The sequence below is a fragment of the Triticum aestivum genome, chromosome 4B, assembly GCF_018294505.1.
Source record: "Triticum aestivum cultivar Chinese Spring chromosome 4B, IWGSC CS RefSeq v2.1, whole genome shotgun sequence".
NCBI lineage: Eukaryota > Viridiplantae > Streptophyta > Magnoliopsida > Poales > Poaceae > Triticum > Triticum aestivum.
The window spans coordinates 69,570,337-69,593,978 of NC_057804.1; the positions used below are offsets into that span (position 1 = coordinate 69,570,337).

The window sequence follows — 23,642 nt, forward strand, 5'->3', positions numbered from 1 at the left end:
TGTCCATGGTCAGGAAACCATAACCATCTATTGATCAACGAGCTAGTCAACTAGAGGCTTACTAGGGACATGGTATTGTCTATGTATCCACACATGTATCTGAGTTTCCTATCAATACAATTATAGCATGGATAATAAACGATTATCATGAACAAGGAAATATAATAATAACTAATTTATTATTGCCTATAGGGCATATTTCCAACAGGTACTACCGCTGCACAGAGCGGTACTACCGCAGGGGTGCAACACGCAAGCCCCAAGCAAAACAGATGCACTAGGAAAACTAGAACTGCCACAACTTCTGCATATGAGCTCCGAATTGAGCAAACTCAAACTCCAGCAGCGAATGGTTATAGTAAGAAGAGGAAGTAGAAAAATGCCAAAGGTATAGAGATGTGAAACCTCTATGAATGAATAACCGACAAAAACCCCAACATCGAAAACATCATAGAAGATGCATGTGAACTTTGTTTTCGATGAACTCGAGCTTGTCATGAAGCTGACCATAAGCTCCAAATCTCACAAGGAGAAGAACCAAACAAGAACCAAGATATATGATGCAAGGATGGAATGGTTTGGGATCTCTACGAACGATTCAATCAAGCTACCAATTTGAGAGCCCCCCTTGATAGTACGACAATTGATCCTATAACCCGGTCTCCCAACTACCACCATGAGACCGGTAAAATAGAAAACCTATCAAGTGCAAACCTTTGCCTTGCGTATAACCCACTTGAGCTAGATGATGACGATCTTGTCCTCCGTAAGATGGACCACCTTTCTTGATTGCGTTAGGTCGATGAAGACTAGGTGATTGCTCCCCCATACTCCACTGTGGGTGAGCCACTCTTCGGCACATCTTCACTAGTCCATTGTCACCATAATGGATGGCAAGCTTAAAGCATTTGATCTCTTCGTAATGCTTCACTTGAACTTGCACACCGCAATCTTAATGACGATCACCACTTGATGTCATCCTCTCCATGGGTTGTATGATATCTTTCTTTTGACGCAAGCCCATGGAAACATACCTAACCCCACAAAGAAGTCTCGCGTAGACCATGGGTTAGTACACAAAGCGTAATAGACAATGCTTACCATACCATGAGATCACTTGATCCCACTTGGTACATCTTCTACGTTTTGTGTGTCGACCAACTTGAATCACTCTTTGTACATAGTCTTGATCAACCTTAAATCTTTCCAACTTTCTTCATTAAGATGATGTCTTGAAGGTAAACATGAATGTTCACACAATCTTATTCTTCAAGACTTGTTTGCAATAAGCTCAACTCACACATGACCAATCTTTGGATAAATCGTTAATAGCACATTGGTCAACACATAAACCCCTTGAAACCAACACATGGACTTCAAGAAAACCTATGGACAAATCCTTCAAATATAGCTCAAGGCAACCATTAGTCCATAGAAAATGTCATCAATTACAAAATCCAAACATGAGGGCACCACATGTCCTGTCACTCGCATTATACAAAAGGCCAAGGATATAACATGTTTGATTCAAACACTAACTGTATCCTAACAAGCTTCACTTGAAAAAGTTCGACGCGACTAAAAACTTTCGGCTATACTAGCTAATAAGAACGAAAGATTAACCGAGCAATCACACACCACGTACTAGTTGCAAAATCCAACCAAACAACTTCCAGCCTTACACGCGGTGTTGCTCCCTTCCCCAAACTCCAATGCTACCTTTTGTGACCAAAAAAAGCACATGGTATCTCCCCCACCTAACAATCATGATGAGGTGGCATAGCTTGCATGTGCACCGCAATAATTTAGCCGGGCCCATCATGCACTCACCCCGTTCCAAAATAAACGTCGTGATTCTAGATACAATAATTAATTGTGAAAGCGACATTGACATAATTGCATGCGCTCTACAATAGGTGAGCGCGTTACCTGATTCTCGAAGGAAAGGAACCAGATTACCCTTCGGTAACTTGTATTTGTCCTTCAGGTGGATTGTGATATAGGTTACCGTCCGGTTCCAACACGTCAACACACACACACGCCCGAGTCGAACCTCCCCTTGCCTTCCGGCTTTTGCCCTCCGCGGAGACGAAAAGCATCCGCCTTTAAACCCCTCTGGTCTCTGCCAGCGGTCCACTCCGGCTTACCCAGCCACCAGCCACCGGCCAAAATCCGCGACCAAACTGCCAAGCCTTCTCCCCGAAGCCTTTCCGGAAAAACCCTCGCTCCCCTTCCTTCCTTCTCCCCCGCCCCCTGCTCCCCCACCCCGGCCGCGATCAAACCCCGCCATCGCCATGGCCAGCGACGACGACTGCTACTACTACTACGAAGACGACGGCGACGGCGAGGAGGATGAGGAGGAGGAGGGAGAGGAGGCGGCCGACTGGGACGGCCTGGCGGTGGGGGCGGACGAGGACGACCTCGGCCTGCTCGAGGACGACCCGCCGCACTCGGAGCGCCGCGTCGATTGCTGGGTGAGTTCTCGCGGCTGGCCGGCCGGCGGATTCCGTGCCCTTGGATTGCGTGCGCGTGCGGGTTATCGGGGCGAGATCGGGGGGATTCGAGCCTCCACGTGCTCCTGACCCTTCGCCAGACCAGGCCGAACTTCGCGTCCTTTTTTTTTTAAAGACTTCTAGTTTACGCGTCTCTGCATTCTGCTCTGGGAGCCTCTGTTATCCCCTTTCAGCAGCGCACTAGTTTCGCCAAGCAGTTTCCTCGCCAGATCGGCTCCAGACGGGGCGGGGTTGGAATCTGTTAATGCCGACTGAAACAGAGTCCCAATGTGATTGATCAGCGAAAAAATATTGCTAGTGGCGTGACCGTGCTTGAAATCACGCAGCTCTCTTGGCTCCAAACTCTGTTTTAGTTGCGAGATCTTTTGGTTCCTGGTTTGCTGATATCATAGTAAAATTATTATGAATCACATTTTATGAACCAGTAGATGACACACTATGACATGCACAGCTTCCCTTCCTGAATGAATAATCTGTTCTGCTAATTATAATTTTAAGCACCATACAAATCATTTATAAGACAATAACTGCAACATGAGGGCATCAAGCATGGATGCCATTCCTGGTCTGCTGATAGTTTCAGCTCCTGTCTGTTACCAAAGCTCAAAGCTCTGAACCTCTCATCTTTAGAGTAAAATATTGATTATTCGCTCAAACTACTTATTTTATCCAATCATTTGTACTTGTATTTTGCATTGTCTGTGATTTATGTGTCCGGATTAGCCAGCTGCACTAGAATGTAGAATATTTTTTAAAGAAGATTCTTATGGTTGTTTAATTAAGGTTTTAACAATTATAATTGTTGTTTTAGGCTATTACAGAAGACACCCTTTCTGCGGCCCAGGTAATGGGCCATGCTGGCCATTTCTTATGATTTCAGAGTTAGATTCAGTCCGTCTACTGCTAGTTGAGGTTCACTGACTGTTTCTTTATCTACTGTACCTACAGCAAGAAGACTTGTCCATAATGATGAATTTGCTCAATATAAAGCAGCACCAGGCGCGCAGTCTCTTCATTCACCACCGATGGAAGATAGACTGCATCTATGATTGCCTTGACAGGAAGGGGCGAGACCGCATGCTCAGAGAGGCAGGCATTGTACTGCAGGAGAAGAGTAGCATGCTAATAGGTGCCTCAAGAACACCCTCGACAAGTGTCCAATGCAATGTGTGCTTTGATGATGACTTGTCCCCGGCCGCTGTCTCGACTATGGACTGTGGCCATTGCTTCTGCAATGACTGTGAGTTCATCATGCCTTCTCCTCAGTAGTTATCTTCTGACCCTGCATAGTTACTTTAAGGTGTACAGTTATTCTGATATGTACAATGACTGATCTTATGCAATGCAACCACCAGCAGCAGCAACAGCAGAGGATTAAAATCACTTGCAAAACACGTCTACGCAGCTCTCGCTTACCCCTAACACCTGAAAATAAAAACAAAAACATTTTCTTACCGGGGCACTTCAAAAAATTTCCAGGTTGGACAGAGCACTTCAATGCAGCCATAGACAGTGGCAAGAAGCAGATACGTTGCATGGAGGTGAAGTGCTTGGCTATTTGCGATGAGGGCATTGTGCAGCGCCTACTTGGCCAGAAGTACCCCGATGCAGCCAAGCGCTTTGATCGCTTCCTACTGGAGTCTTATCTTGAGGACAATGACTTTGTGAAGTGGTGCCCCAGCATCCCACACTGTGGACGCGCAATCCGTGTGGGCACTGGTGATCGTTACTGCGAGGTCAAGTGCCTCTGTGGTGTCAGCTTCTGCTTCAACTGTATGGAGCAGACACACTCACCATGCCCGTGTAACATATGGAGGCAGTGGAACACCAGGATCCATGGCGAGTCAGAGAACATCAAATGGATTGTTAAAAACACCAAGAGCTGCCCCAAGTGCTTCAAGCCGATTGAGAAGCGTGACGGTTGCAACCTGGTCAAGTGCAAGTGTGGCCAGTATATGTGGTAAGCTCTTTTCACATATGGGGTCATCTGTCCGTGAAAACATGTGAGCTCGACTGCCCGATCAGCAATCTGTGAACTGCTCATCAGCGTACCTTTGGGATAATTTTCATCCCATTATTCCTGCACATGCTTATTGCAGTGCTTACATGCTAATTCACTCATTCTCTGAGGAATGTTCTTATGTTACCTGCTGCATGCATCCTACTCCGACTTAAATCAGTTATTGATTATTAGTTCTTTTACGAATGCAGCTGGCTATGTGGTGGACCCACAGGTAGCGCGCACACATGGACAAACATTGAGGGCCACAGCTGCAACCGCTACAAGGAGAGCAAGGACAAGGTGGACACGGGCAGGCGGCAGCTAGAGCGATACGCGCATTACTGCAACCGGTTCAAGATCCATGAGGACTCATACAAGGAGCAACACGAAAAGCTGGGGCCGGCCATCAAAGAGAAAGTGAAACAGCTGGAGTCGAACCACCTGCGACCAAGGCTGATCAGGGACGGCGACTGGCTGACCGATGCACACCAGCGCCTGCTGTGGTCACGGCAGGTGGTGTCACGATCATACGCGTTTGCCTACCACATGTTCGGCGGCGAACTGCAGGCGCACCGGTCAGAGCGGGGCAGCTTGGCCCCAGCGCAGAATCTGTTTGAGAGCCAGCAGGAGCAGCTGGAGCGCCACGTGGAGCAGCTGTCGAAGGTGCTCGTGACGGATATCCTGGCGCTGCCTGACCAGGAGATAGTGAAGGTGAAGCAGGAGGTCGTCAACCTCGACAAGATCCTCGAGAGGCTCTGCGGGGAGATGTACACCTGCATTCAGGACGAGCTGCTGCCGCTGCTCACGGAACCCATGGACATCGCCGCTTACACGCCGGACGGCCCTGTGCGGGCCAAGGTGTTCCGGGCCTGACAGGCTTCTTCACTTGGATGCTCCATCTCCAGGCGGACATACAGTGTGGCAGCAACTGATGAGTGAAGACCACCTTGACATGCATCTGATGCAAATGTGGACGTACAGTAAGGAATGATTTAGGTTAGTGGAGGCCTCGCACTAGGAGGAGCTAACCTAAGTACCCAAGTAGTACTAATATAGATTATTATTACTCCCTCCGTCCCAATGTAAGTCATTTTTTGACATTACACTAGTGTCAAAAAACGTCTTACATTGTGGGACGGAGGGAGTAGTTTGCAAGTGAAGCATGTACGGGTTCATCCAGCTATCTGTGGTGTCTGTACTAAGCGTTGTTCATCTTTCTGATGGGATGATATAAGTAACGACCTACGGCAAATCATCAAACCCCTGATAAAGTGTGGCGAATCATCTAATCCCCCCTTAATCTTGTCTTTTTTAATCTGCGTATAAGGTTTGTCTGAAGTCAACAGTCACTATACAAAATTAATATCGTTAGATGCATCGTGGAACTAATATTTGCTAGTATTATATAGCTCTAATATTGAAGATGCTGATATCTATTAATATATATTTGGTCAAACTTTTTGAAGTCTGACTTCAGATAAATCTTATATGTGGAGTAAAAAGAAAAGAAAGAAGTATATATACGAGGACTTTGGGAGTCGTTCATGGATAAATGATTTTGTTCCCCAACATGCAGAAAATGTGTGTGTTCAATTGTTGTATGTAATGTTTAGGTGGCATGTGTGTGTTCAATTGTTGTATGTAATGTTTTGTGCTATGTGTATGTGCAATCTATGAGAGATATGTTTCCATTGAGTGATATATTGCTTATACTGGAATTCAAGTTATGTATATTTAAGTGTAGTTCATTCGAGTGCCTAATTAAGTTGTGTAATGTTCCACTATTTTGTACTACCTCCGTAGAAAAATATAAAAGCGTTTAAATCACTACTTTAATGATGTAAACGCTCTTATATTTCTTTACAGAGGGAGTATCTTTTAAATCCCAAAATGTACTAGTGATGGGGAAAAAAGCACGTCACCGCTAAGGCCAATGGTCTGGGCTTGGACCAACTTCCATTGGGAAACTCCCACGGACTTCCTTTCATTAGTACCGCTGTTACTAGTGACGAGCATCATGTGAAAAGTTGTTACTGACTGCAGTCCAGTCGTCCTCGATGGGATTTTTGGACCCGGCATTGATAATAAATTTTTTGTAATAGTGATCTGTAACATCGTGTTTGTTAAGCTACAGTAATCCTATGTTAATGGTGCCATGTCATCACATTACTGTTGCTAATCTTTACTTTGATCCAAATCATAATTCAAATTCAAATCCAAGTTGAAAGTCAAAATTCAAATTTTTCAAACATGAAAAAAAATGTTCATAATGTTGCAAATAATACCTTGGTAATTGTCATGTTGAAACCCACATTTTATAAGTAATAAAAATGCCCTAAAATAAATAAAACTGGGGCTAAACAAATATTTAAATGCTTTTAAAATAACAAAGTAATAAACAAATACAATTATTTAATTAAAGTGCCAAATTAAATATGGCAGTAACCTAATTAATAATACTAATTTAGGGACTAAGTTCATATTTTATAAACTAAAAATAAAATAAAACTAAAAGGAAAACAGAAAAAGTAAAAAAAAGGAAAAGGAAAATAAGAAAAAAAACGGGCCTAGCCCACCTGGGCCGGCCCAGCCAGCCCAAATCCCCCACCCGGTCGCCTTCGCCCCCCTGATCCTCCGATTGGGCGTCAGCACGCACTCCGTTTGGACGTGGGGATGGCCTTTGCCATAAGCTATGTTTAGGTCCGGGCGCTTTTTTAATTAAATATAACAAAAATGTAATAAATGTGCTCCAGTTTAGATGAAAATCTTCCGGTTTGCATGTAATTCATCCGATTTGTTAAAATCAGGTTTGAAATGTATATGGCAATTGTTGTATGGACGGCTCCCACATCATTATCTGCGGACTACCCCCCTCCCCCCATCTGCAGACGGATGCGGTGTCCAGTTTAAGGGTCTATATTGAAGATGCCCTTACTTCGATATGTATATTGTCATGAGTCAAACCTTGTGAGAAGAGAAAATTTATCAGTATCTTTAATATCACTAGATTCATTGATTATATTTTCGCATCCCATATATTTAGACATTTTTTAGTATACATTGTACTACTGTATTTGTTATTGCAAACTAACATATTGGTTTTCTATAAACTTGATCATAGACTCAAAGACATATAATATGTGAAGTACATTGAAACCGAGCGACTATATGATTAGAGTGGGCAATAGGAGTGATACTTAATTTGCAAGCTAGGTTCTCCGCCTAGCTTAGCTTCTAGTCGTATCATTGCAAGCGCTATCCCATTATTTGCTAGTTTGTGGGAGGTGCAGATTAGGAGGAATATGATTCATGTTCTTCTATACAGGGTAGTGGATATGGATTTTATAAATTCAAAGGTGAACGGAAACGTGATGGAATTAACGAGAATAGATGTATACGTCACGAGCAGAGACCAACGCCAGGTTCTTCTATACAGGTTTGTGGTTTCATGAAAGTTTCGCTGATTCAAAAAATGATCGTGCATTTAAAAAAATGCTGGTTCAATCAAAAATCATGAATTTCAAAATCTGTTCCATCAATTTTCAATAAAATGTTCGTCGATAGTACAAATGTTGGCCTATTGAATAAAAAGCTTTTAATTTTTTTTGCAAATATGTTCATGAATTAAAAAAATGTTCATGACTTTAGAATAATGTTTGAAATCTGTAAAAATGTTCAAGAATTTGAAAACGTTCATGATTTGAGATATGTTCACGAGTTTAAAAAAATGTTCGTGATTTTTAAAAAATTATTCACGATTTTCACGAAAATGAGAGTGATGGTGTATTTCGGTGATGCAGCAAAATGTGGTCATGGCCATTAGAGATTATGATTATTATTTTCTCCCGTTGCAACGCACAGACCGTTTTGCTAGTTAAAACTTAAAAGCACCAAATTTATTATTGTTGAGAAATACTCCATCCGTTCCTAAATACTTGTCTTTTTAGAGATTTCAAATGAACTACCACATACGGATGTATATAGACATATTTTAGAGTGTAGATTCACTCATTTTGCTCCGTATGTAGTCACTTGTTGAAATCTCGAGAAAGACAAATATTTAGGAACGGAGGGAGTACTATGTAATAATACACCGTACAACACAAGCGGCGCCGCTTGACGGCCCGTGAGTAAGCCACATAGACTTGACTGATCCAGCACAATCGGTTTGACTTGTCAGTTGTGACGAACAGGTAGGAAAGCTTGCCGTAATTATTGAGGTGCAGAGGGCAGAGCGTGGTTGATGTCGTGATGTTTCAATCATAGCAGAAACTGCGTCCGGTTGATGTCGAACTTGTCCGACGAAGTCAGCTGCGGCTCCTGCACGCCGCTGAAGTTGACCACCTTGCGGACGAGCGAGCAGACGGGCGCGGGGAGCTTGCAGTTGATCCGCCCGTCGGCGTTGCGCTCGCGGATGATGGCCTTTATCGTCGCCAGCAGCTGCGCGTAGGTGGGCGTCCGCTGCGCGAACAGCGCCGCCGTGAAGAAGCTGTACGTCAGGGCCCCCATGCCCACGAGCTCGTCGCCGATCCCGTCGGTCGACGTCTGGGTGTCGGCGCAGCCGCTGATCAGGACCGCCTGCCCGCCGCTCGTTTTCTTCCAGGCGCCGTTCGGAGCGCTCTGGTCCGTCCATTCAGATTCCCCGTTCCTCAAAAATGGTAAAACAATGACATTATTAAGTGGAATCACTTGCGGTGCGAAGGATTAAGGGGAGAAGATGGCTAATCGCGTTGTACCTTTTGATCTTGCAGAGGTTGGGGAGATCAAGGACGGTGCCGCTGTGGCAGGCGTCGACGACGGCGTGGAGCCTGACGCCGTGCACGAGCGGCCGGACCAGGGCCGCGTTGATCTCGTCGTCCCGGATGTCGCTGCCGTAGTCGTCCGGGTCCGAGTCGAGCGGGCAGAGCACCTCGTCCTTCCCGTCCCGCTCGTCGCCGTCGTCGTCGCGCACCTGGTCGCCGTGGCCGGAGAAGTGGAACACGAGGGAGTCGCCGGAGCTGCAGCCGTGCACGAGCCACCGCATCGCCAGCAGGATGTTGCACTTGGTCGGCGTCCTGTACGGATCGCGCTCCTCATCTGGCAAGCAGCACGAGAACGATGGTCAGACAAACAAATGCGTAGGTGGTGGGTGAGTTCTTGGGTGTTCGTCCGTCGTTACCGGTGAGGACGAGGATGCACTGGCTTGGAAACCCGTACTTCTGGGTGAGCAGGAAGCTCATGCTCTTGACGTCGGTGATGGGGCCGCTCAGCTCACGGAGATGCGTGCCCGCGTAGTTGATGCCGACCAGGAGGGCGCGCTTGTCGCCGTGGGCTCTGGGGTAGCCCGCCTCCCGCAGCCTCGGCGGCGTTGCCGGCCTCGTGCGGCCGCCGCCCGCCATGTTGCTGATCATGTTCACGACGAAGCCGACGGCGCCGTGCCGCCGACCGACGCGCGTCACCCCGCGGCAATGCGCGCACTGCACAGCGCGTGCTCCCCGCGGGATGGACACGCCCTCGCCGCAGTGACCACACTCCATGGCTTGGCTTGTATCTATGGCTAGGAAGGAAGTTGCTTCCTCTGCCTTGGTGTTGCGTGCGACTCTCTTCTCAACTCCATGCCCCTTTTTATAGTGCTACATCGAGCCGGAAAAGGCCATGATTCGAATGAACATCAAGCATTTTTGCAGGAACGGTCCTATTTCTTTCTTTCTTTTTTTGGTTGGAGAATCGAATGCATTGTAGCACCATGAACATTAACAAACTGCATGGAGGAGTGAGTGGGGCATATGATTCTAGGGCCCAGTTCTTTTCCCGAATCTAGGGATTCTCTCAGAATCCGATCCCCCCAGATTCTCCCAGAATCTTTGAGCCCCATTTGTTTTACAATCCTATTTAGTTAGGGCCTACCTAGATAGGATTGTAAAACAAATGGGGCTCAAAGATTCTAGGAGAATCTGGGGATCTTTCAGCCCCATTTGTTTTACAATCCTATTTAATTAGGGTCTAACTAGATATGATTGTAAAACAAATGGGGCTGAAAGATTCTGAGAGAATCTAGGGAGGGGTCGGATTCTGGAAGAATCCCCAGATTCTAGGAAAAGAACTGGGCTTAGAAACCGCACGATGAGATAAAGAAACAACATTGGCAGAATCCATATTTTCTCCGTGGGACGTGCGAGGACCAAGGTTCTGGGTTGAAGTTAATCCAGAGCTTGCTACTCGTTTGTAGTAGACACGCATTTTGCAAGAGATTGGTTAATGTAAGGCAGTAGTACTTCCTCCGTTTCAGTTGCTTCCCCAGTCTTAAATCAAACCTTGTGAACTTTAACAAAGTCTATACAAGAAAAAAATTATCAGCATCTACAATACCAAATCGATGCCATTAGATTCATTGAATATATTTTTGCATTCCATAGATTTGGAGATTTTTTTACGGTACATTGTACTACTGTATTTGTTATTGTAAATTATCATATTGTTTTCTATGAACTTGACCAAAGACTCAAGACACCTAATATGCGAAGTAAATTGAAACTGAGTGAATGTGTGATTAGAGTTAGCAGTAGGAGTGGTACTTAATTCGCAAGCTAGATTCTCTGCCTAGCTTAGCTTCTACTCGTATCATTGCAAGCACTATCCCACTAGTTGCTACTTTGTGGGAGGTGCATATTAGGAGGAATATGGTTCATCTTCTTCTGATAGGATAGTGAATATAAATTTAATAAATTCGAAGGTGAGCGGAAATGTGATAGAATTAACGGGAACTAATTTGGGCATGCCGGATCCTCAACTTTCGGGGTTCTGCTTGTAAAGATTTTGGCGGATCCATAACACAACCATCATGTTGTTTCAGCATATTTAAAGTGGCACATCTTGCAAATAATTTATCAATTTTTGATTTAGTCATAACTTCTATTATTGATGCATCTATTAGCAAAATTCTCATAAGAATTTTTTTAGGACCATGAAAAAGGGTAATTTATTTGTTAGCAATAAGATTGTCACAAAGCATATCGGTCAACACACAGTACCATTTGAAGAGGCTGATGGTGACAATTTATTACAGCTAAAGCTTTCGCCATTGTTTTATTCAAAGTTTATACTACATCGGTAGATTTGCTTGTTTCATATTCGGCTTACATTTGGTCTCAAATGAGACTTATATATTGTATCTATTTTGGTTTCAGAAACATGAGGCCAAGGTTTAAATCTTTTGAGAAAGTTGATGCTAGCATAATAACTTATTGGAAACATGGAGAAAAAATACAAAAATAAATAAATACATTGCCGAATTGGGTGAGGCTTCAGACATGAACCAGTATATTCAGCTTGGTCTTCATGGCAAAAGGCTATCACATCAGCTACCTCGAGCTGATTCATTGAAATATTAGAAGATGAATACCAGCTCAAATTTTCAAGTAAAGACATTTTCAGGAGCACAATGAAGACATTCTTGAAGGTTGTAATTCTATCAAAACTACAACAAAGACATCAAGTATTGGGGTAGTGAGAAATTCAAAGATTGATAAATGCAAAATCAATGAAGATAAAGGACGCAGTATGCACAAGGGACATTTTTCAGGAGCACAGTGAAGACATTCTTGAAGGCTGTAATTCTATTAAAACTACAACAAAGACATCAAGTGTCGGGGTAGTGAGAGATTCAAAGATAGATAAATGCAAAATCAATGAATACAAAGGACGCAATATGCACAAGGGTAACACATCAAAAGTTTACGTTTGAAGAGTTACTCGCTAGATATCAAAAGGAGAGTGAAACGGGAAATGCTTATCTGCCAAGTAATACAAAGAATTCAAAGTCACCTCCAAAGCACAAGTTTGAAAACCGGGATTAGCGAAGGGAGAAGTTTAATGCAGAAACTTCGTATCCTCCTTATATTCATCGTGGGACATGTAGGATTCAAGGCCACATTCTCCATCATATTTTAGACCATCTCAACTAGATTTTAAAGCTCCAATAAGATCAACAATTGAGAAATGATCACATGTCAAATAACAGTTCAATCAAAAAGAATTGTTTCGGTGCTCAAGGAAGAAGAAAGAGGTGATCAAAGAAATTTATCACATTAAAAAGATGGTCCTAAGAGTGCTACTTCATATTTGATTTTAAATGATAAAATCCAATCAAGGTGGTGGCATTTGCTACTAAAGGTAAATAGGCGAGGCAATCAGTCGTTGAAGATCAGAGTGCCAAGTTAGTCAAAGGAACTTGGAAGTGGCCAAGATCAAGGAAGGATTGCCAAATGTTTAGAACAAGATCATAGCCGGGACGCCCATTCGACTTATCAGTTCAACAAAAATAAGAAACTACAAAGGCTAATGCCCACGAACTGAAAAGAAAGAACATGACATGAGTTCCCAAAGGAAGCTAGCAGGACAAGAATAATATCCACCCTTCTGGTACAAAAGAGCAACAGAAGGGAAGAAATAGAAGAATGAAGCTTACAGGCAATTAAGCCGAAGGTTTGCATCCACCCATCAAAATATTTGATTGACACATCATCCATATTCCACTAGCTCAATGATGCCTATGCCAAGGAATTTATGGTAAGGTGTGGTTGGTTACCTCCGATTGGCTTATTTTGATCCATGGATGCAGTATGAGTTTTTGCATCATGGGAAGTTATTACCAAATTGATATACATTTGATTACTTATAATATTTTTTTGATCCAAGATGCTAAAATTTAGGGTTCAAAGTCAGCTTTGTTATTTCATTTGTTTATTTCGACTATACATACTTTGATGGATGGAGCACACATGACCCTTTGTCAAGAAGGTTGTCAAACTTCTTGTTTTGCTAATTACAAGATTAAATTGTAGGGGATAATGATAGTTGATAGAAAGGTAAAATGGTACAAAAAAAATAATTTTTTGTAAAGTTTTCAGCAATGGAGAATAGAATCAGGGGTGATAGGTTCACTAGTGGCTCTCTCAAGCATACAAGTGTGAAGTGATGAAAAAAATTACAATTGGACGGCGATTAAATTACAATATTTATATTTATGACTATGATCATTCATGGTATAATCTCATATAAGCATTACGTCTGTGATAAGTAGATCGTTATCCAACTGCATCTACTACTAATGCTCCACTCTAAGACCGCTATCCAGTATGCATCTCAAAGTATTAAGTTTACAAGAAACAGAGCATTGCAATAAGCATAATGACATAATGTAGACAGTAAAACATCAATCAATATGGCGAGAAACCGTCATTTTATCCAAGTGGCAACAACAACTGGCATTGGGCACTAAATTACTAGGTTGGTCCAAAAAAAATATAAAATGTTATGAAAAGAATAGAAAAGTGATATTATAATAGCATGAACAATCAAAAATTATAGATATGTTTGAGACGTATCACTGCTCCATTGTCCTGGCATCCACACACTGATAGAGGCGAGGGTCCCGATCTTTTAATGAGATGATAGCTATCGATTTGGTGGGGTAGACTTTGACGATCTGACTAGGAACGTGCGAAGACGCCGCACCTTAGCAATCGTTAAACCAATCTCCTAAGGTTACTGACGATGCTGGAAGCATGATCAGCCTGACCACGAAGGTCTATTCCTTCAAGCAATCAAAGAACAAGCAAGAATATGATAAAGCAATCTGAATATTGCGAATATAGATGAAGTATTGATAAATGTGGGGTTTCAAAAGCGGTCTTGGCCTGGTCATTGGACACAAATGAAATACATGAAGTTGCAGCAATGTCTAACTTTTAACTAAATAAAACCAAGTGAATAAAACCCAAGGAAAAAGCTACTAGATTGATATACTTATATAGGAGCAAGGGGTGGCGGCCAAGGAGGTGGGAGGACGTGCCAAGGCAGCCTAAAACCAACCCTAGGTCATACAAGGCCCATGGGCCCAAGCGAAGGTGACGCAACACCTTTGGACTTGTAGTTTGACTCGGATTCCGTGTCAGACTATTTCGGCAATATCTCCACGCTCCAGACGAATTTGAAGGTGAATCCAATTGGGTTGGAAAGTGAAAGTGCTAGTTATCGACTAGAGGGGGGGGGGTGAATAGGTGATTTTTATGAAAGGCTTCAAAAATAGGCAATGTCTTCGAAGCAAGCGGAAGCATGATGAAAACTAACAACAGTTGTAGCTAAGCTGAATAGATATGACAGGCATAGGCGTCATACATACAAGCATGCATTGAACATAAACATAAGAGGCATGATGACAGATTGGCAAACAGATGAATAGCTTCAGGGAATATATTCAAACACAGACAAGCATGCAAGGGCTTCAAGGTTTGGTACGAAACAATATGTAAGGGAAGTGAAAGGATAGAACCAGTAGCTCGGGGAAGACAATGATTTGTTTGACCAGTTCCAACTACTGTGACAGTTGGACGTCTAGTTAGAGAGGCTGAGATGAACTCAGAAGACCACATCTTCACCTTATTCCCCTAGACCCACAGATCTCGCCCAATCACTCTGGTAAGTCTTCAAGGTAGACTTCCAAACCTTCAGAGACTTCATTCTCCGGCAATCCACAATGACTCTTGGATGCTCAGAACGTGATGCCTAACTGGCTGGAAGATCATAGTCTTCAAGTGTAATAAGTCTCTGGTTCACTCGGAACAGAATGTCTTCAATGATGCTCAATCACTTTGGGCTCTGAGTGTTTTGGGTTTTGTCCTCGCAAGGATTCTCTCTCAAAGGCTTCGAGGTGAGTTTCTCTCAAACAACAAAAGCCGTGCACTAACTCGAAGCAGCCACCAATTTATGGTGGAGGGGGTGGCTATTTATAGCCAGGAGGCAATCCGACATGATTTGTCCGAAATGACCTTGGGTCACTGAGGAACCGACACATGTCCAATGGCCAGATTTTGAACACACGTGATAGCTTGACTTGGGCTTCAAGTAACGCTGACTCAACCAACTCTGGAAGAGGTTTTCTCTCATTTGTCCTCATTGAAAGACATTGGATTTTAAGTTGAGCATCACGTCAGTTTCTTACTTTGTTTACCTCGACCCCACTTAATAGTACGGTGGTTCCTATGACTCAAGAAAGAAGAAAATGAAACTACCAAAAGACTAAGTCTTCGTGTTCCATTGGCTTCATGTGATTGTCTTCGTGAGCCATTATCTTCAACACGAATGTTTTCGTGAACCACTCCTACTTGTAGACTGCGTTGGTATTTCCCCGAAGAGGAGAGGATGATGCAGTATAGTAGAGATAAGAATTTTCCATAGTTAAGAACCAAGGTTATCAATCCAGCAGGAGAACCAAGAAAAATTCCGTTAAGCGCACCTGCACACACAAGAGCAAACACTCGCACCCAACGCAAATAAGAGGGTTGTCAATCCTCTTAGCGGTTATTTACAAGGATTAAATCTTATAGAGATAAATAGATAAGCTAAAATACTAATTAAAATAAAAGTAAATAAATTGCAACAAGGTATTTTTAGAATTTTTTTAGATATGATAAAGTAGACCCGGGGGCCATAGTTTTCACTAGAGGCTTCTCTCTCGAACACATAGCATACGGTGGGTAGACAAATTACTACTGGGCAATTGGTAGAAAAGCAAATAATTATGACGGATTTATGACACTGATCATGTATATAGGCATCACGTCCGAGACAAGTAGACCGACTCCTGCCTGCATCTACTACTATTACTCCACCCATCGACCACTATCCAGCATGCATCTAGGGTATTAAGTATGAAACAGAGTAATGCCTTAAGCAAGATGACATGATGTAGACAAAGTAAACTCAAGCAATATGAATAAACCCCATCTTTTTATCCTTAATGGCAACAATACAAATACGTGTCATGTCCCTTTCTGTCACTGGGATTGAGCACCGCAAGACTGAATCCATCACAAAGCACCTCTCCCATTGCAAGACAAATCAATCTAGTAGGCCAAACCAAATCGATAGATCGAAGAGAAATACAAAGCTATAATAATCATGAATAAAAGAGTTCAGATAAGACTCAAATATTTCTCATGAATAATCTGATCATAAACTCACAATTCATCGGATCCCAACAAACACACCACAAAAGAAGATTACATCGGATAGAACTCCAAGAACATCAAGGAGAACATGGTATTGGAGATCAAAGAGAGAGAAGAATCCATCTAGCTACTAACTATGGACCCATAGGTCTATGGTAAACTACTCACACATCATCGGCAGGGCAGCAAGGTTGATGAAGAAGCCCTCCGTGATCAATTCCCCCTCCAGCAGAGTACCGAAAAAGGCCTCCAGATGGGATCACGGAAGAATAGAGGCTTGCGGCGGCGGAAAAGTTTTCTCTTCTGTCCCTCTAGTATATTAGGAATATTTGAGAATTTATAGTGCTGGAATTAGGTCAAGAGGGGCAATGAGGGGCCCACAAGCCTGGGGGGCGCGCCCTACCGCCTAGGCGCTCCCTCCAGGCTTGTTGCCTCCTTGTGGCTCTTCCGGTCTTCGGCCGAAGCTTGTGGGTCTTTTCTGGTCTAGAAAAAATTAATCCAAAGTTTTTTCTCGTTTGGAAACCTTTTGAAAATGATTTTCTGAAAAGGCAAAAACAAGCAGAAAACAACAACTGGCACTGGGCACTGGGTTAATAGGTTAGTCCTAAAAAATGATATATAATGGCATATAATTGCATATAAAACATCCAAGATTGGTACTACAATAGCATGAAACAATGAAAAATTATAGAAATGTTGGAGATGTATCAAGCCCCAAGCTTAATTCCTGCTCGTCCTTGAGTAGGTGATGATAAAAACAGAATTTTTGATGTGGAATGCTACCTATCATGTTTCATCATGTAATCTCTCTCTTACGGCATGAATAATAAGATCTGAATGATTCAAAGCAATAGTCTATAATTTGATATAAAGACATCAATATTCAAGAATACTAATAAACAATCATGTCTTTCAAAATAAAAATGCTAAAGAACGTTATCCCTACAAAATCTTATAATCCTGTCATGCTCCATCTTCTTAACACAAAATATTTATCATGAACAACCCCGGTTTTAGCCAAGCAATTGGTTCATACTTTTTAACGTGCTTCAACTTTTTCAAACCCATGCAATACATGAGTGCAAGCCATGGATATAGCACTGTGGGTGGCATAGAGTGTGGTGGTAGAGATAAATAAGATAAGTCAAAAATAAGAAGATAGTCTCACATCAACGAGACTAATCAACGGGCTATGGAGATGCCCATCCATTGATGTCAATGCGAGGAGTAGGGATTGCCATGCAACAGATGCAGTAAGAGCTATAAGTGTATGAAAGCTCAACATGAAAACTAAGTGGGTGTGCATCGAACTTGCTTGCTCATGAAGACCTCGTGCATTTGAGGAAGCCCATCATCGGAATATACAAGCCAAGTTCTATAATAAAAAAATCCCACTAGTATATGAAAGTGACCAAATAAGAGACTCTCTATATGAACATCATGGTGCTACTCTGAAGCACAAGTGTGGAAAAAGAATAGTAACATTGTCCCTTCTCTCTTTTTCTCTCATTTATAATTTTTTCGTGGCTCTTTTTTGGCCTCTTTTTTTTTCGTCCAGAGTCTCATCCCGACTTGTGGGGGAATCATGGTCTCCATCATCCTTTCCTCACTGAGACAATGCTCTAATAATGATGATCATCACACTTTTATTTACTTACAACTCAATATTACAACTCGATACTAGAACAAAAACTATATGAATGCCTCTGGCAGTGTACCAGGATGTGCAATGATGCTAGCGTAACATGTATAAAAATGATGAATGGTGGCTGAGCCACAAATACCGTGCCAGCTATATAACCATGCAAAGCAATATGACAATGACGATGTGTGTCATAAAAATGGAATGGGGGAAGTTGCATGGCAATATATCTCGGAATGCCTATGGAAATGCCATGATAGGTAGGTATGGTGGCTGTTTTGAGGAAGGTATAAGGAGGCTTATGTGTGATAGAGCATATCATATCACGGGGTTTGGATGCACCGGCGAAGTTTGCACCAACTCTCGATGTGAGAAAGGGCAATGCACGGTATTGAAGAGGCTAGCAAATTGCGGAAGGGTGAGAGTGCGTATAATTCATAGACTCACATTAGTCATAAAGAATTCACATGCTTATTGTGAAAGTTTATTATCCCTCAAAGCAAAGTACTACTACTCATGCCCCTAGGGGGGAGGTTGGTAGGAGTTAACCATCGCGCACCCCTGACCGCCACACAAAGGAAGACAATCAAGAATAAATCATGCTCCAACTTCTTAGCATAACGACAGACCATACCTGCATGCTTTGAGAATCACAAACCTTAAGACCAATATTCTTATTAAACCACAATTATCTACTAGCACCTCCCACATATTACCATCTTAATATCACAAAACTATTGCAAGGAATCAAATTTATCGTATTCAGTGATCTACATGAAAGTTTTTATTATATCCCTCTTGAATACCTATCATATCAGGACCGAATTCATAACCCGTGCATGTTACCATTGCTAATCATTAGACTCTCAAAAAGATATAAGTGAAGCATGAGAGTGCAACTATTTCTTTAAAATATAACCACCGCCATGCTCTAAAAGATATAAGTGAAGCACTAGAGCAACTGCCTGACTCAAAAGATATGAGTGAAACACATAGAGTATTCTAACAGATCATGAATAATGTGTGTCCCTCTCAAAAAGGTGTGTTAAGAAAAGATGATTGTGACAAACTAAAAAGCAAACAAAAGAAAACAAACTATATCACAAGACGCTCCAAGTAAAGCACATATCATGTGATGAATAAAAATACTCCAAGCGAGTTACCGATGGATTGTAGGCGCTTGAGTCTTCCTTGAATATTACCTTGGGGTGCCTTGGTCATCCCCAAACTTAGGCTCTTGCTGCTCCTTATTCCTTTATCCATCGTAGTCTCACCCAAAACTTGAAAACTTTAGCACACAAAACTCAACAGAAACCTCGTGAGATCCGTTAGTATAACAAACAAATTTTAAACTTTAGGTACTGTTGTAAATTAATTCATATTTTATATTGGCATAATGCTACTGTACTCAAACTTCTCCATGACTCATACCCCCGATACGATCCATATATTCATCAAAACAAGTAAACTATGCAACAAAAATAGAATCTGTCTAAAGCAGAATAGTCTGTAAAGATCTATTTAAAAGCCATACTTCTGTAACTCCAAAAATTCTGAACAATTAGGACAATGTAAACAATTCATATACAATACTGTGTAAAAATTCAGATTTTTCTGATGCTGTAGTACATAATGAAAATTCCAGCACTGGACGCAAAACTTTCTGTTTCCAAACAACATCAATTATACTATCATCAACATCATCCGAAAGGCATTACTTGGCACAAACACTAATTGAAACATAAAAATACAATCATAACAGAGGCTATAATTGTGTACACACTCAAGAACAGAAAGTAAAAGCAAAAATATATTTTATTCATTGGGTTGCCTCCCAACAAGCGCTATTGTTTTATGCCCCTAGCTAGGCATAATGCATAGTTTCAAGTGTTGTCATCCTTCATGTTAATTACATAGGTAGCCCTCATAATAGATTCATAAGGTGCTTTAATTCTATTTCTAGGGAAGTTTTCCATCCCTTTCTTTAATGGAAACTGAAATCTTCTAGTACCTTCTTTCATATCAAAAATAGCACCTATTGTTCGTAGAAAAGGCCTACCAAGTATTATGGGGCAAGAAGGATTGCATTCAATATCAAGAATAATAAAGTCCACGGGCATATAATTTCTATTTTCAAGAATAAGTACATCATTTATTCTACCCAATGGCTTTTTAATAGTGGAATCCACAAGATGCAAATTAAGGGAACAAGGATCCATGTCGGTGAGACCTAGTACATCACACAAAGACTTTGGTATAGTGGAAACACTAGCACCAAGATGACAAAGGGCATTACATTCATAATATTTAATTTTGACTTTAATAGCAGGTTCCCATTCATCTTGTAATTTTCTAGGAATTGATACTTCCAACTCAAGTTTTTCTTCATGCGCTTTTATCATGGCTTCTACAATATGTTTAGTGAAAGCTTTACTTTGTTCATATGCATTTGGTGAATTAATCATGGATTGCAATAAGGAAATACACTTAATTAAATAACAAATATCATAATTAAAGTACTTGTAATCCAAAGTAGTGGGTGCATTACTATTTAAAGTTTTGACCTCTCCAAACCCACTTTTTTAATTTGTATCATTAAGATTATCACCTTCCAAGCAAGTGGGACTCCTTCTATCTAAAGTTGATTCTTCTTCAGTCCCTTTTTCATAAAGTTTTAGGTTACTATGTAATGGTTCAATAGGAGTGACACCAATCATTTTAATATCTTCATCATTACTACGATAGAAACCGGGGGGAATCGCTTTTTCTAGAAATTCTCGCTTAGCTCTCAACCCAGCGGTCCTTTCTCTACTCTCATTAATGGAGACATAGATAGCTTTAATAGACTCATTTATATAATGCTTGGGTTGCAAAATTTTAGTTTTGAGATTTTCCACATCATGAGCAATTCAATCCATGTTCCTAGCCAATTCATCAACTCTATTCAATTTGTCTTCTATCATAGCATTGAAATTCTTTTGTGAATTAATAAGTTCTTTAATATTACTTTCAAGATCAGTAGGTATCCTATTATTATTATTATTATAAGAATTACCATAAGGATTGCCATAATTATTAGAGGAATTTCCAGGAAACGGTCTAGGATCGAAATTACCCCTATAAGTATTGTTGTTGAAATTATTTCTAGAGACAAAATTCACATCAATAGCATCATTATTTTTCTCAATCAAGGTAGACAATGGCACATCATTAGGATCAATATGAGCATTTTTACTGGCAACCAATTTCAATAAGGCATCCATCTTATCACTCCAAGTATTAATCTCTTCAACAAAATTTATCTTCTTACTAGTTGGAGTTTGTTCAGTGTGCCATTGAGAATAATTTGTCATGATATTATCAAGAAGTTTTGTAGCTTCTCCCAATGCAATTTCCATAAAAGTACCACCTGCGACAGAGTCTAGCAAATTTCTAGAGACAATGTTTAGTCCCGCATAATTTTTTTGTATGATCATCCATAAATTTAAGCCATGAGTTGGGCAATTTCTTATCATTAATTTCATTCTCTCTCAAGATTGTGCAACATGTTCATGCTCAAGTTGTTTAATATTCATAATTTGATTTCTTAAAGAAATAATCTTAGCGGGAGGAAAATACTTGGTAATAAAAGCATCCTTACACTTATCCCAAGAATAGATACTATTTCTAGGAAAGGACAAAAACCAAGTTTTAGCACGGTCTCGTAGTGAGAATGGAAATAATTTCAATTTGACAATATCATTATCCGCATCTTTTTTCTTTTGCATATCACAAAGCTCAACCAAAGTATTTAGATGGGATGCAGCATCTTCATTAGGACTACCAGAAAATTATTCTTTCATAACAAGGTTAAGAAAAGCAGCATTAATGTCACACAACTCCGCACTAGTGGTGGGATGTAACGCCCTGGATTCGATGCGCCAGGTGTCTGCCAGTTATTCGCCATTGTTGCCATGTCATTTGCTTGCATGTTGCATTTTGCCATGTCATCATCTGCATTTCATCCGCATGTTTTTCAAAACTTGCATCTGTTCGGGTTCTCCTGGTTCTCTCCTTTGTCCGTTCAGAGTCCGGATCTCTCTCGCGCGCCCGTCGCCCCCTCTCAGACCTTGTTTCATGTGCGGGTATTAAACTTTCTCGGAATGGCCCGAGGTTTGCCAAGCGGCCTTGGTATAGCACCGGTAGACCGCCTGTCAAGTTTCGTGCCATTTGGAGTTTGTTTGATACTCCAACGGTTAACCGGGTAACTGTAAAAGCCCCTTTCTCTTTGCAGCCCAACACCTCTTATCAGAGCCCACCAAACCCATTCTAACCCCCTCCATGCTCTCGGTTGTTCGATCACGATCGTGTGGCCGAAAACCGCTCCTCATTTGGACACTCCTAGCTCCCTCTACCTATATATATGTGCATCTCTCCCAAAAATCCCGCAGTCCAAACCCTAGCCGTCTTCCTCCTCCCGCAGCCGGACATGTCCGTCCCGCCGCCAGCCACCTCACCCCGGCGAATCAGATCGCACCACGTCGTCGCCACCGCCGCCCTCCACCACTCCCGCGCCGCCACGTCACTGCCGCCAGCGCCCTCCTTCACCGCGCCACCCGGGGCCTAGATCCGGCCCGCCCCGGGCCGAACCGGGCTGCACCGGGCCCGCGCCGCCCGAGCGCCTCGCACTGCCGTGCCCGCCTCCGTCGCCAGCTCCCTCCGGCCCCGCCGCCTCGCTGTTCCGCGCCTCCGGCCCCGGCGCCGCCGGCCTGGGCAGCCACCGCCCGCCACCGCGGTTGTCGCCCTGCCCGCGGCCCCAGCTCCGCGCTGCCCGTCGTCGCCAGCCAACCTCGCCGTGCCGCCCGGCCTCGCCCTCCGCTGCCGCCGCGCCGGATCCGGCCGGGCCAACCCATCTCCGGCCACCTCTCCTCCAACCCCGGCGAGCTCAGCCCGCCTCGGGACCCGTGCAACCCAGATCTGAACGAGGTTGACTTTTCCCCCCTTCCCCGATTCTGCTGTCCCCGAATATTTCAACATTATCATGCCCTGTTCATCGCATCGTATCTTTGCATCCATAGCTTCATTTTGTGCGTGTAATATGTCAAATTGTTCGTCTCAACAAGTACTTCATTTACTTCCATTGCATCATGTTCATTTGAGGTCATCTTGATGCCTGAATCATCGTTGCAAGAGTGCTTCATGATGTTGTCTGCTGTCTGTTAACAGAACGTGCTCATTTATCATTTTTGCCAGGATTGATGTGTGCATCCTATGAGGTTGATGTCTACATGTGTTTTGATCTATGCCATGCCATCTTTATAGGGGTGTATGCCATGTATTTTTATGATCAATGTGGTGACTAGCACAAGCATGCAAACTAGGCCTCATGATGTTGTTGATTTTAGTTCCTGTTCTGCTGTTATTTTGATGCCATGTAAACACGATGCTACAGAGAGATCCATACGTATTTTGAGATATTTCAGTAAGGATGTTTTGAACATATGGTTGTTCTCTAT

General features: G+C 42.4%; 2 protein-coding genes across 2 annotated transcripts; one reads left to right on the forward strand and one right to left on the reverse strand.

Moving 5' to 3' along the window:
* Positions 1–2,073: 2,073 nt before the first annotated feature.
* Positions 2,074–5,799, forward strand: LOC123091071 (probable E3 ubiquitin-protein ligase ARI1). Its single transcript, XM_044512469.1, has 5 exons — positions 2,074–2,474; positions 3,325–3,357; positions 3,462–3,753; positions 3,993–4,473; positions 4,725–5,799. Exons 1-5 carry the CDS (start codon positions 2,295–2,297, stop codon positions 5,386–5,388), a joined length of 1,650 nt encoding a protein of 549 aa, XP_044368404.1. The 5' UTR covers positions 2,074–2,294; the 3' UTR covers positions 5,389–5,799.
* Positions 5,800–8,389: 2,590 nt separating this feature from the next.
* Positions 8,390–10,104, reverse strand: LOC123094451 (metacaspase-1). Its single transcript, XM_044516455.1, has 3 exons — positions 9,674–10,104; positions 9,252–9,591; positions 8,390–9,163 (listed from the first exon to the last, which is right to left on the reverse strand). The coding sequence occupies exons 1-3, from the start codon at positions 10,029–10,031 to the stop codon at positions 8,776–8,778; spliced, it is 1,086 nt and encodes a 361-aa protein (XP_044372390.1). The 5' UTR covers positions 10,032–10,104; the 3' UTR covers positions 8,390–8,775.
* Between the last annotated feature and the right edge of the window lie 13,538 nt (positions 10,105–23,642).